Consider the following 13788-nt stretch of genomic DNA (forward strand, 5'->3'; position numbering starts at 1 on the left):
ACCCATCCAAGCCCCCCCTTCCCATCCTGTGACATGGGGATGAACCATCCTTGATCTCTTACCCAGGACCTGGCTATAAAAATAAAAAATGGCAGTGGATAGAAACGTCTCAATAAAGAGAATAAATCGTGGTGCTACCGCAAGCCTATGCAGAAACCCCTGGAGTATCCTCCCCACCCAGATCCCTCCCTCCAGGTCACTGCTAGCAACCCAAAATGTCATCACCACCGCTTTACCTTTTTGGCAAAAAGCAAAAATATTTATTTAACTAGGATTATGAACTTGTATGATGTAATCTAGGAGTTGTCAAACATTTTCTGTAGAGGACCAGATAGTATTTCTGGCTTTGTGAGTCATACCGTCTCTGTCTCAGCGATTCAATTTGGCATACAAGTGCCCATAAACAATATATGGGCAGACAAGTATGTCTGTCCCAATAAAACTAAAATTCCAGAAATACGTGGTGGGTCTTAGTTTGCAAACCCCCAGCCTAACTGAGTCCAATCCAATCCTTACAACTCTCAGGTCACTGCTCCAATATACAGGTCAACATACTGCGGTCCAGAGAAGCTTGTCCTGGTCTGTCCCAATCAAGAGAGCAGACCTGGAAACGTCACCATGGGGGCTACTACCAAGAAAGGTAGCACCCAAAGCAGGTATCAGTCATCTACATCCTAGTCTGAATAGACCAGAGCAACATTGGTTGGGGCAGTCAAGTTAAGGGTTCCTGAGGATGCTGTGGGAAAAACTAATGAAAGGGGGCACCACCTCTCTGTGTGTGAGGGTTATTTTAGACGGATTATTTTTACGAAACAGCAGACACAGGGAAAGCTCTGGAAATTGTGTAGAAGTGAGCCTTTTGTCAAGAGACTTTTCATGTAGAAGGAAAATCCCCATTTGTAAGTGTGTCTCCCTGTCTCTACCAGGAAAAGGAGGATGACTTTAAATCTCGGGAAACTCTTATCAATAAAGAAAGGAAATGACCTAAATCCACATAACCTTCCCCTTGTTTACTGAGCTTTCCTTGGTAACGTCCTATAACCCGCTCCTCCTCTCCACCCACCAACATCTTCTGTTGTCTTTAGCTGGAGATGTTAAGGTGGTGGCCTGGACCGTTTAGGGGGTTACTCAGTCTCCCTGGGGCTCTCCCATGTCTACAGGAGGTATCCATGTAGTTAAACCTCTGTTTGCTTTATTCTTGTGTATCTTTTATTACAGGGTGCCTCAGCCAAGAACCTAGAAGGGTAAAGGGAAATTTATTTCTCCTCCCCCACACTAAGGAAGCAAGATAGGAGCCTGGGGTCTCTTGAGAAGGCTCCAAAGCCTTAACATTTCATGATTTCCCCCACCATCCTACCCTGAAGTTCTGACTCTTGTACCACTGATTTCTATGAATATCCAGTTATGTGAGAATCTCCCAAAGAGTAGAACAGAGGCTAAGGATAGAAAAATGCCACCAGAGCACGCCCAGCATGTATCAAGGGGTGTGGCTGCAGGAGGGGCCCGAATTTAGGAGGTGGGTGGATGCTGGGTAGATGATGAAGGCAGGATCCCCTCCCCTCGAGCCCCACTGCCTGCCCCAGGTGACAGAGAAGGAACCAGAAGGTAGTATTATAAATTCAAGGCCTACAGGAGGACTGACTAGGGAAGGCTGCCACACTGGAGACCCAAACCAGAACTGGGGAACTGACAGAAGCTTCTGGAAGAGAGGACATCTAAGCTGGGCCAGACCGGGAATAGGAGAAACCTGCTGGAGTTTAGGGCACGGAGGATCCTGAGCAGAGGGAAGGACACTGGCAAAATCCACTGTGAGCAAGTATGGGGTGACGCCGGCCACAATGTGGGTGCCCGTGTCCATAGAAGCTGAGAGGCAGGACTCGCGTCTCTGCCGAGACACGGGCACTTGAGGACCTGAAATCTGAGGACAGGACAACAGAGGGAACCATGGGACTCTACTGTTTCTCTTTCTCTTCCCTCTGGTTAGCAGCCTGCAAGCGCAAAGGAAGGAAAGCACTGGACTAAAGCATTGGAAAAACGTGCCCACTGGCCCATGGGGAAAGCAGAAGCATGCGGCCAGCTCACTGAGTGACGCTCAGGCTGGAGAGTGGGGCTCCGGCTGTGGTCGCCCTCACTCGACCTGGCACCTGAGCCCAGGGTGAGTATAGCAGCCCAGAGACAAATGTCTAGGAGAGAGGAGGGGAGGAGAGGGGGCAGGCATTCTCCCCCCTGGAGTGGGGACACTAAACGACAGTCACTCCCAACACAACACATGAGCAGGGCCCGTAGATTTACCAACTGCGAGTTAAATGTGCAGCTGGAACCTTGACAGTTCTCCCAGTCAGGTCTGTCAAAGGAAGGCTCAGAGAGGCTGCCGGATGCCTCCCAGGTCACACAGCAGCTTAACGGCCAAAGCCCAGAACAAAAGCAAACCCAGGGCTCCGGCTCTCCCGTGGTCACACCCTCTCAGGGCCCACCCAGACTTCCCTCACAGCAAAGATAGCAAGGGGCTGTGGGGGAGGACCTGCTGACCTCACCACAGGCCCTGGAGAGGTGCCACCCACACCCTCTTCCGTCTCTCATTCTTTGGGCCAGACCTAGGTAACCTTCCAAGTGGGGAGGGTGCGGGAAGCAGGGCCCCTGGGAAGCTTTCCAGGAGCCCACCCAAGAAGCCCCCCGAGAGAGTGAAATGGTGCGGCTACTCTGAAAAACAGCCTGGCAGTTGCCCCAGAAGTTAAATACAGTGTTACCACAGGACGCAGCAATTCCACTCCAAGCTCTATACCCAAAAGAATTGAAAACATACGTCCACACAAACACCTGTACGAGAACGCTCAGAGAGGTGTTATCGTCATAACCAACAAACAGAAACAACCCAAATGTCCATCCACAGATGGTGAGATCAAGAAAACGTGGTCTGTTCATGCAATTGGAATATCACCAGCCACACGCAGGGAAGGGCTGACACACGCTACACGGATGGACTGCACAGGCTGAGTGACAGAAGCCAATCACAAAAGGCCACATGTTGCCTGATTCCCTTTACATAGGACGCCCAGAACAATCCATGGAGAGAGGAGGTAGATAGGTGGCTGCCCAGGGGCTGGGGAGGGGGCAAAGGGGACTGGTCATTAATTCATGAGAGCGGGGCTGTGGGGTGAGGAGGGAAAGCGCAGCCCTAGGAGCATGGTTGTATCTGGGACACAGGCCCTGAGGCCAAGCACCGTCCACAGGGCAGTCCCTGTGGCAGTCTGGCCAGGGGAATTTCTACCTCCAGACTCCAAATGTAGTGTGTTACGTATGAGTAGATGAGTGTGTGAGGTGTGTGAGTGTGCATGCATGAATGTGTGCTCTGTATGAGTGGGTGAGTCTGTGGGGACACGCAGGCTCTTCCGGAAGCAGCCGTCAAGACCACACCCTGAGTGCTAGGAAGAATCCCCTGTCCCCAAGTTCATCGGTGCATGTCAGATACTCCTACAGTGGTGCCCAGGGGGCTGAGGCCCCTTCACAGGCCATAGCTCAGCTAGAAAATCAATCCGATGGGTCTTCTGATGCCTCCTCTCCTTCCTCGAGGAAAGCCAGACCCTGTGGGGTGGTAGAGGCATGTAAGGAAGAAAGATCATGAAGACAAAGTATCTGTTCTCTAGGAACGCCCCAGCCTATCTGGGACAAGAAGACGGTCCCAGGCGAAATCCAGAGGGCTCTGTGATCCAGGAAAGGGGACCCTTGAGCTGGGCTGACACTTGGGCAGCATGGGCCATGGGGACAGACAGAGATGGAGAAAGGAGCTCAGGCTGAGGCAGATTTCTCAAAAGCCCATTTACTGGCAACTAAGCAAACTCTAGCCTAGGCCTCTGAGGCATTTCTCAGAGGGCTAAGAGGTATACCCACAGACAAGAGGTGAAACCTTTTGTGTTTATCAAGAATGATAAATAGAGACAGGTACACCCAGAAATGCTAATATTCTCCCTGGGCCCAGACCCACCAGTGGTCTTAAAGTAACAGTGAATGTCGACAGGTTTCCAAGGAAGCCCTCCACCACAGCTTGTCTTTCTAAGGAGAGACACAGGTGGGCCCAGAGCATGGCATCCCCCACAGGCCCAGGGCTCCCCCAATGATGGGGAGCCCCACCAGCCTTCCCCAGCCTGAATGCCAACTCTGTGAGCTCAGTGGCTTCCTAGCTAGCCACTGACTGTGACGGCAAGCAATGTGGTTGGTTTCAGGCTCACCGCCGTGGAGCAGAACTTCCCCAGGGTCTATCCCAAAAGGGATATTGATGGTCTTTTGTTCAGAACTGGCCTCAGATAAAAAGGAGCCCAGGGAGACACGTTCTTCTTCCCAGCCACAGTGGAAGGCATGGCCCTGTCCCAGGCTGCCCCTGAAATCCACCCCAGCTCCCCCCAACACCCCCTGAGGCTCCATGAGTCCTTGACCCCCACCCCCTATCCCAGGCCTGCAGAGCCCTCCACCATCCAGCTCAGCCTCTCCTATAAGCAACACTGGGACAGCAGGGGGAGCCTCAAAGGAGGCCTCTGTGTGTGGGGACAATTGGTTTCCAAGCATTCCTTCTCACTCTGCCCCACCCCACCAGGGCCCTGGCAGGAGGGTGCGGTCCATTCAAGGCCAGATTCTACCCAAGGCCTCCTCGTGTCCTCTTGGCCCAAGGGGCTTCATGGCAAAGCTAAGTTGGACAACATGTCTGGCCATGGGCCTGGGACCAGCACATGCTGCCTCCCCGCTTCACTCCCACGAGCATGGGTCCTAAGGGCTGCTGGTGTGCGGGCTCCTGTGCCCATTCCCAGACTGCAAGGCTACCCCTGCTCCCTGGGGGCTCTCGCCTAACTGCTCAGTACTTACCCTAATAACAATACTGGAGTAAGAGCAAATCATTTATCAAACACCTGCTACATGCCAAGCCCCACACTAGGAGTTTTATATGGACTATCACTAATACACATAGCCGGAGACTGCCACAGTTGCCCCCACCTTACAGATTAGAAAACGAGGTTCAGAGATGTTAAGTAACTTGGTTAGGGTCTCACAGCCGACAGTGTTGGACATAGGATTTAAAAATGGTCTGTTGGACCCAAAGTGGACTCCGATGCCCTGATACCTGGCAGTTCTCCCTATGAGTGCCCTAAGACCTTCCTTCCTCTGATTCCCAAGGGTTGAGCTGATTTTTAAGGGGGGAAAGAGCTAACTGGAACCACTGCACCTTCTGCAAGTCCAGGAAATCGCCTTCCGAAGCAATGTAGGGCTGCGCAGAGGCCTCTGGAGTCCCCAGGGCCTCAGTTCAGGGGAGCCGAGTCACTGACCTGGCCCCCAACTCCAGCCAGCTGTAGAAGCCTCTAAAACCCCCTGGGTTTCTCTGCCAGTATACATGTTCCAGTCCCACTTTACAGATGAGAAGACTGAGGCCAAGGCTCCAGAGGTTAAGGTCCAAAGTGACCTAGAAATACCGTAGGTCCAGGCCGAGGTGGAGCTCAGGGACCTGCCCAGTGCCTACCTTCATTGTGAAGGTCCCCGCCGGGCTCGGCCCACTCCTGCTGGCGGACCTCCCGGCGGTACACCACGTGCGTCCTCCCGCTGGCCTCCTGCTCCTGCTGCCCCCACTCCAGGGGCTCTATGAAGTAGTCGCTGCTGTCCGTGCGGATGAGGCCCGCCTGAACCAGGCCCGCGGCCAGCCGGAGGAGCAAAGGGGGAGAGAGAAGGAGTGTGAATACACCGCACACAACAGGCGAGCATTTGGGAACACACGCATGTGTGACTCCCCAGCGTGCAGACCCCTCCTCGAGGGCGGGGAGGGGCAAGTGGGTGGGAAGACGCCGAGCAAGGGGTGGGGGGGGCATGCCCATATCGAGCAGAGCGGATCCACTTTTCCTGTGCTGTGGAACCCCATGAGTGTGCAGAATTCCAACCCCAAAGTGCCATCCTGAAGATCTGCCTTTACCTACAGGGCAGACGGGGGGGAGGGGAGAGTCCTACTGGTAAAGGTTAATTATGCCTCACAAGGGTGCTTGTTCCCCCACTCCCATACAAAGGGCTATTATTTCAGATTTAAAGCATGTGTGCGTCTACACCCGGGACAGCCGCTAATGTTCGCCAACAATGAAAGAGCCAGGGTAGGGCACAGGAATGTGTGCCCTGTTTTTAATCTAATTTTTCGCCTGCATCAAGATATGCCTGTAAAAATAATCAGGTGTTGGCCTTGGAAATGAAAACATTAAAAACATAACCTTGGCCAAGGCCGGCAAGCGTGTTATTAGCCCCCAATGAAGGCAATAATCACGGGGGCCAACGAGACTTGTAATGCGATGTGTGTGAAGACATGGGTTGGGTTGCACAAGCTCCCGCCCTCCCCGCACCCCCCTCCCCTCCCCCACCCCCCACCCTCCGTCATCTCCCCCCTCCTCCCACCCTCGCCAGCTCTAGAAAGCAGTCAGACAAGCCCACCCACCACAGTGCCTGAAAAACAACAGGCAGTTCTAAAGGAATATGTATTTGTCGAATTCCTTCACTCATTCAACAGCTACCTATTAAGTGCCTGCTGTATACCAGCACCGCTCCAGACGCTGGGAATGCAGCTGTGAACACCAGGCAGCGTGTGAAGAAACTATTCTTACCAAACCATCAGACCTTCTCCACTTGAATCGAAGAGACTCTTTTTAAAGCAGCTGTGACTTTACACAGCCAAATGCCACCAATATCCCCACCGCAGCCTGTTCTGAGAGACGTCCTCTAGGACCTCCTGAACACGTGCATCGGCCGCCATCAGTCCTCTTCCAGCCACAGCTACCGCAGCTCCTCAAATTCTGGCATCCCCTGCCCCACGTGGCCACCAGATCTCAGGGCCTCCCACGAGGGATGCAGGCTCTGGAATGATCCACACGGCAGCAGGCTGGGCTGCAAGGCACTGCCGTCCGGCTCACCCCTTCTGCCCACAATCATGGACCTTTCAGGATCGCCATGTGTGCCCCAGTCTGAAGCTTCAATCAATCCGTCAACCACCTCCCTACTCAGAGGAGTTCTTCACTTTTGTTTGGATGCCTCCAGCAACACAGAACTCCATCCTTCAAGATGTAACCTGTTCAGTGCAGGGACACTGGTAAGGTTTTACTGAGCTGCAACACACTTCCCTACACTCCACGCTTTGTAAATAGTCTTCTTATCACTAATGCTAACAATAGTATCTGCCACTTTGTTTACATATCTCATTTCACCTTTACCACAGCCTTAGAAGACAGAGGCAAATATTAGACCCATTTCACAGATCAGGAAACAGGCTCCATCGGAATGGTTAAGAAACCTGCCCAGTCACCCAGTAAGTAAGTGACAGCGCAAACCTCTCCCCAGGGAAGAGTTAGTGAACCCCTATTTCCCTATCCCGGTTAACTGGGGAGGGCAAAGACCCAAGCCCTGTAATATACAACCTGGGAAAGAAGTTTCAAACCTCTTTGACTATCGATCCCACCAAACCCCTGGGGTCAAGGACAGAACTTGCCAGCAATGTTCCTGGTCCATTTTGGGCACTGCATCTGGCCTTGACAGACCTCAGCCTCTGAGACCCTCGTCCTAGAGAGGGGATGGGTGGGCAGCTCGGCCATGATGAGGGGGTAGACTGGGCAGGTCCCTCCCCCATGGCCTTCAGTTTCCCCATCTGCATCGTAAGAGATTTGGCGGACCATCTCCTGCTCTGCCCTGGCCAGGAAACCAGGCACCACTTGGGGCAGACAGACTGGCAACGGCAACATTCTGGCTCTCTGCCTCCCTGCCAAATTACTCCCGTCTCTCAATTTACGAGATGTTTATATTTCTGAAAAGTGGTAGCTAATTTTAAAGGACTCAAATCAAATCAAATTTCTGTATAAGACGTCCAGAAAAGGGGGAACTTAAGTTTTTGGAAAATAAAGGTCGACCCTATCTGTTTTCACCGGTACTTTCTTCTCGTGGAAAGAGTAACTCCATGGAAACATGCATGAGAAAGGGTCTTCATGCAGCACAGACAGCAACAACACACAGCTGCTTAGAGCCCGCTGAACCACATACTAGGCAGGCCATCAAGCCATTTCTCCAAATAGAAACTCTCGAAGGCATAGGCCTGGCCACCAGAAGCCAGGATCTGGACCCCTTTCCTATGGCTGCTACTGAGAGGCCTGTCTTGGGAGGTGAGTGGCCAAAGGGGACCTGTCTGACATCTCCAATATGGCATCATGACATCATGTCAGTTGCAAAGGTAATGCCTTCTGCTGTGTCTTCATCCAGAGGCCTCCGCCCAGCCTCCCTGCAGGGGAAGCCCCCAGGTCCAGAGGGCAAGTCTGGGGCGCCTGAAGGAGACGGGGTCATGTGGTGTTGGAGGACACAGGCACTGGCTTATCCTTGTCTCCTGCCACAGGTCATAACTGAGCAAGTTCAGCTGGTCATTGGTAGCTGTCTACCATCAGGATGAGGTCCCACATATTTCAGCAGGTAACTGAAGCCATGTTATTTTAGAATTAGACATCTGTGTATATGTGTATATATAAATGTGTTTATTCTGACATTGCACGTATTTGCACATAAACTATGAGGCAAGGGTACAATAAGGCAACACTTCTCTTAGAAGAGACCCTCAAAGACTGACATATGTGTCCCTGCAGGTACTAAAGTCTGGGCGGAGACAGGGAAAGTGCTCCGTGTGTGCAAGGTCAAGTGCAGAGACAGGGAGCAAGGACTTGGCCTGGGGTCCAGGCACTGGTAAGTGGCGGAACTCTGGGAGGACAGCCATACACGTTCTCTCTAGCAAAGTGTAATCCAGAGCCCCCTTGCTGTGCCCTCGAATTCACTAACCTTTGCAGAATGCCCAGGAGGACCTATTTCAAGATGACAGCCCCAGTGAAGCCAGGTGAGGGGTAAGCCAGGTCCCCTCCTGCTGCTTCTTCCAAGGTCAGCCCATGCAGGGCCTCCCCAGAGGATAAAGGAGCAGAGCAGGCCTCCAACCCATCCAACCATCCCACCACCTCCCAAGGAGAGCACATTCTCGGGCCCAAACGTGTTCTGGAAATTCCATTACCAAGGTTTTACTGCCGGCTGTGCTGCCTCAGGTTCCAGGCTTCCAGCAAACCCAGCTTAAAACTCTTCCACTGTAGGAAACGAAAGGAAGCCTAGCAAGGGGATGCCGGGGTGGGGGTGGGGAGGGGGATGCACATAGCTGGGAGCAGTAAGAGAACCTGAAATGGCTTCCCTCCAGTCCCCCCACTCCCCACCCCAACCCAGCAACCTGCTTCTATCCCCGGCCTAGACCACATCACCGTCCAGAACTCAAAAGCCCCCACTGCAGGTGTCCACTTCCCTTCAACCACCGTCCTACTCCCCCAACCCCTGCACTCTGGCTCCAGATGTCACCAAGCATCACCAAGACCTCCAGTGCGTGACCTCACTGCTCCATCACTGTCCATACCTCCACTATTACCACCCGCCCCTGCCACGTCCTCGCTTCCCTTCCCCCCACCTTGGACTTCTCAGTCTAGATGCATGATACTTCCGCGAACACCCATAGCTCTCTCTCCATGCCTTTCCTTCCTTCCCACTGCCCTGGTTCGACCCACCCGACCACCCTCTCCAGGTCTGCATACTGAGGGAGAAACGCACACAGTGCCCACTGATCTCACTTGGAATCAGCGGCTGCATTTCCCTGCTACGTCTGCATCCCAGGTCTCCCGAGGGCTGAGACTCCTACCACTGTTCCCAGCTCTTCTTGTCCTATTTTCAAAGAGAAACAGGCACCATCAGGCAGGCTCTTCCCTACCCTGCCACCACCCTACGAACTTCCTCCAGCTGTGCCTCTCCTCATCTCCGGCCCCCCTCCCTCTCCAGAACTTAGCTCCTGAAATTAGCACCCTCTTTCTGGCATCACCATGCTCAGGCTCTCTTGGAACATTCTTGCTGGCACACGCATGCCCTCGGGGATGCCCCACCTGGGAAACTCCCTCCCCCCACCAGCCCTGGCCGGCTACTGCCAGAGTCTCTGCTCCCCTCCATACCGGACACAGCCGGTGATGCGGCCACTCTGGATAGCACTCTAGCAGCCCCACAAAATGGGAAACAGTGACCACAGGACCCCACAATTCCACTCCAACAGATGAATGGATGAACAGAAAAACAAAAGGAAAAATGCATGCCGAAACACAGATGAATCTCGAACACGTCCTGCTGAGTCAAAGAAGTCAGGCACGACAGGCCACACAGTATACGATTCCATCCATAGGAAACATCCAGAATGGAGAAAAGTCTATAGACAGATACAGACAGAGAAAGATGAGCAGTTGCCAAGAGCTGGGGTCATGGATGGGGGTGGTGGTGGTAAAGGGTGACCACAAAAGGGCACAAGGCTTCTTTCTGGAATAGTAAAAACGGTCTCAAACTGAATGTGGCAATAATTACCCAAATCCATGCACATCATAAAAATTCACTGCACTGTACACTTTACACTTTATAGTGCGGGACCTGTATCTCAATAAACCTATTAAACAGGATGCATATTTATGGAAATGAGAGACCACACGCAGGCGTACCACAGGGCCACGCACGCACTGCGAGGCCCCTCAAGGGATGGCGCCAGCCGCATGCCGGCGGACACACACGCATGCACGCACACCGAGGACACTCGCACACGAGCCGCGCAGGGCCATGGAAGTGTGAGTCAGCGCGGCTGGGACCAAGGCCCGAGGAGGCTGCGATCCCGGGTAATTCAAACCTGCTGTGAGAGCTCCAGGCTGCGGGAGCTCTGCTGCCAAGGCCCGGACCCTGGCCAAGGCGAGCCTGAAAGCTGATTCTTCCCGAGCTGCCATTCTGGGGATAGGCAGGAGGAAAGAGCCCTCGGAGGCCAGAATGAGAGCTGAAGGGCTCGTCCTCAGCCGGTGTGTCTGGCCCTGCATGCCCCACTCACGCAGCCGGAAAACTCCCAGAAGAGGCCAGGGTCTCGGAAGAAACACCAAGAAGCCAACCGCCTCCACCAGCTGGAGGTCTTCAGCTGAGCTCAGGACCTCTGCAGGCCCCACACCCTGGGAAGCGCTAGGGGACAGGCTTCCCAGGCCATCTGCAGCCGGGATGCTTCTCGGGGGAGAAGGGCTGTGGTAGGTGTGGTGGGTCAATGCAGGGAGCCACCCAGCATCCCTGGGTGCTGCCACTCTCACGCCCTGTTGTCTTGGACAAGTTGCTCCCACATCCCCCTGTCTCCGAATTATACCAGCACCGATCCTGGGGGCTTGCACTGAGGAACGTGCACAGAGCGGCTAGTAGGGTCCAGGTGCACGGCAAGGACTATGCTCGTGTTCCCACTGGCTGCCAGGATTATCATCTGCCTCATTCACCGTGTGCCTGGGAGTCCCTGTGGCTCAGGAAGGGAGCAGATGGCTCCAGGAGCTGCATTCTGAAACCATGGGACGGTTAGCCTCGAACTCTGGGTCCCACTGTGACCTGGTTTTACCCCCACTCAGATCCCTGTCCACACATGGGAAGAAATACCGGAGGAAAAAGATACTATGGGTTGAGCATCCTTGAGGGGAAACTTCCTTCCCAAGAAGTGGCTGCGCCGGTGCAGGGTAATTTGGAAGATGACAAAGGACGTACAAGGTTGCTGGAACACACCCAGCTGCTAGAGACCTGTCTCTGGGTGGCAAAATTGCAGCAACTTCCTTCTCTTTAAACTCTGAGGTGTTTTCTGACTTTTCTATGATTGCCCATCTGAAAAGGGACGTTCATTCTGCACGGAATGTCGGTCTGCTGCAACAAACGAGGCATCATTATATGAGAAGTATTTAAAACACAGTTTAAAAAAAGGAAACCAACCCCATGAAGCCCTCCATTTCTGTCCCCCAACTTCCCTGCCAATGGTGTAGAGGCTGCAGCTGGGAGTCAGGCCCTCCCCAAGTCTCAGAGTCCCCGTGTAAAACCAAAGGGTTACTAGCAGGATGGACTGAAGTCACGACTTGCCAAGGTCCTTCTGAGGCGTGGCCCACGGCAGGGGGACAACCTCTTCCGTTCTGTCCTTCTCTCGGCTGGTCCTCCCAAAACCCCCGACCTGACCCCGACTTTTCCACCAAACACACAGTAGTAGACTTTTCCAGAAGCACATAGCAGTGGGCAGCCCCGCCAGATGCCCATTTGAATCCCCAGGGGCATTTGCAGAATTTCCAGCGCTGAGACCACACCCCAGGCCAACAGATCAAATCTCAGCGGGTACAGCCCAGGCATCAGGAGGTTCTCTGAGCTGCCCAGGTGACTGTGCTGTGCCACCAGGGCTGGGAACCACTGATCTGGACTCCGGAAGCTTCCAGACAATGGAATGTTTAAGGGATCATGGGAGTTTCACAGAGTATTATCAACTGTCATCGTCCAACCAGAATCCATTTGCTGTAATGCAGGAAATGGGCAAGACAGAGAGGGAAGGGGAGGACAATGAGAACAGGCTGTGAACGAGAGGGGGGCTGGGCAGGGGGTGCGGGCAGCTGCATTACTGCACGCCTCGGGTCGTGAGCCTGTCCCTGGGCTGAGCCTGACCAAGGACAGTCCACATGGCATCTATCTGGTCTGAGAACCTAACCAGCTCCTTCCCTCCAGGGGTGACTCCACTGGGAGTGAAGGATAATTCACCAAGTTTGCCCTGAGCTGGTGGGGGGGAGGCTGTGATCTGCTGGGTGGCCAGTGGCAAGCCAATGATGTCATGGCCACCCAAGCTGGGGAGTCCACAGTGAGGAGGGTGAGAAAATTAGTAGCAGGGCCTCTGTGATGATGACGAAGGTGATGATTGATTCTGTCCTCTGGCACCGTGGACAGCAGTTGCTTAGGCCTTCAAAAGCTTAGTAAATATTCTTAAAGGAACAGTGTCACTTTTTAAGACACTGCCCCCAGCCCCAGCAGTAGATGTCCCGACCCAGGGACAGGACAGGGCCTCACAGCTACAGGTGCTCAGAGTCCCCGTCTGCAGCAAACCCCCACCCTGGAGCCCAGCCAGAGTTCAAGGCAGCTCTTGCCAGGCTGGTAGCCACCCCCACTTTCCATTCCCTGTGCCCAGAAGCCATGTGGCTCCAAAGTGTCCCCTCATCACTACCATAGCACACCAAGCTCGGGCTGGGAGCTCCACCTGGCCGCCCCTTGCTTGGCCCTGTGTCCTGGCGGTGGCAGCAGCTTTGGGACAAGAAGACAGGAAGCAGTGGGAGAGCTGTCAGGAGGGAGTGTGGCTGCCAGGCCCTGAGCCGAGGAGGGCCTCCCTGCACTGAGGGCCCTGCAGTCGGAGACCCACAGCTCAGAAGCAAGGCAGCTGACCGCAGGGTGGCTCCCGGAAGAGGTGAGCCAGTACACCCCTGCCAAGAGCTGAGGGCCAGCCCCCCTCAGCTCACTTGTCCCAGCCAGACCTCCCCTCTGGTCCATCTGACAACACCCTGGCCCAGAGGGACGCCGACCTGGTTTTCAGCCATGCTCCCCACAACGAGGTCACGCATGTAAAATGTTTACCACTGAGACCGATACACAGCAGGGCCGCAGCGGGTGATAAATGAGGGATGGGGCGGTGGCAGGGAAGGTTCCCTACGCAAGGCGGGTAGGCATGGCAGGATGGAAGCAGGAGTGAACTCAGTCATGGGGTTTCCCGTGCAGGGTCGAGCTCCAGCCACGAGCTGCCCCTGACCACACATGCCCTCACTGCCCTCCATGGGGAGGAAGCCTGATTAGCTGGGGCACGTTACTGCCCTTGCTCCTGACCTATGCCTGGCACCATGAACATGTTCTCTAGAATTCTCAGAACTCTGACGGGTC

General features: G+C 54.1%; 1 protein-coding gene across 3 annotated transcripts in view; it reads right to left on the reverse strand.

Annotated features, from left to right (window-relative positions):
* The window catches only part of ADAMTS14 (ADAM metallopeptidase with thrombospondin type 1 motif 14), a 72992-nt gene that overhangs the window by 45128 nt on the left and 14076 nt on the right, over positions 1-13788 (reverse strand). For all 3 annotated transcript variants that reach the window (XM_059170023.1, XM_059170024.1, XM_059170022.1), the window contains exon 3: positions 5504-5660. In XM_059170023.1, the coding sequence (XP_059026006.1) occupies positions 5504-5660 (157 nt within the window). The remainder of the gene's footprint in view (positions 1-5503; positions 5661-13788) is intronic.

Source organism: Mustela lutreola, chromosome 4, assembly GCF_030435805.1.
Source record: "Mustela lutreola isolate mMusLut2 chromosome 4, mMusLut2.pri, whole genome shotgun sequence".
NCBI classification, from domain to species: Eukaryota; Metazoa; Chordata; class Mammalia; order Carnivora; family Mustelidae; genus Mustela; species Mustela lutreola.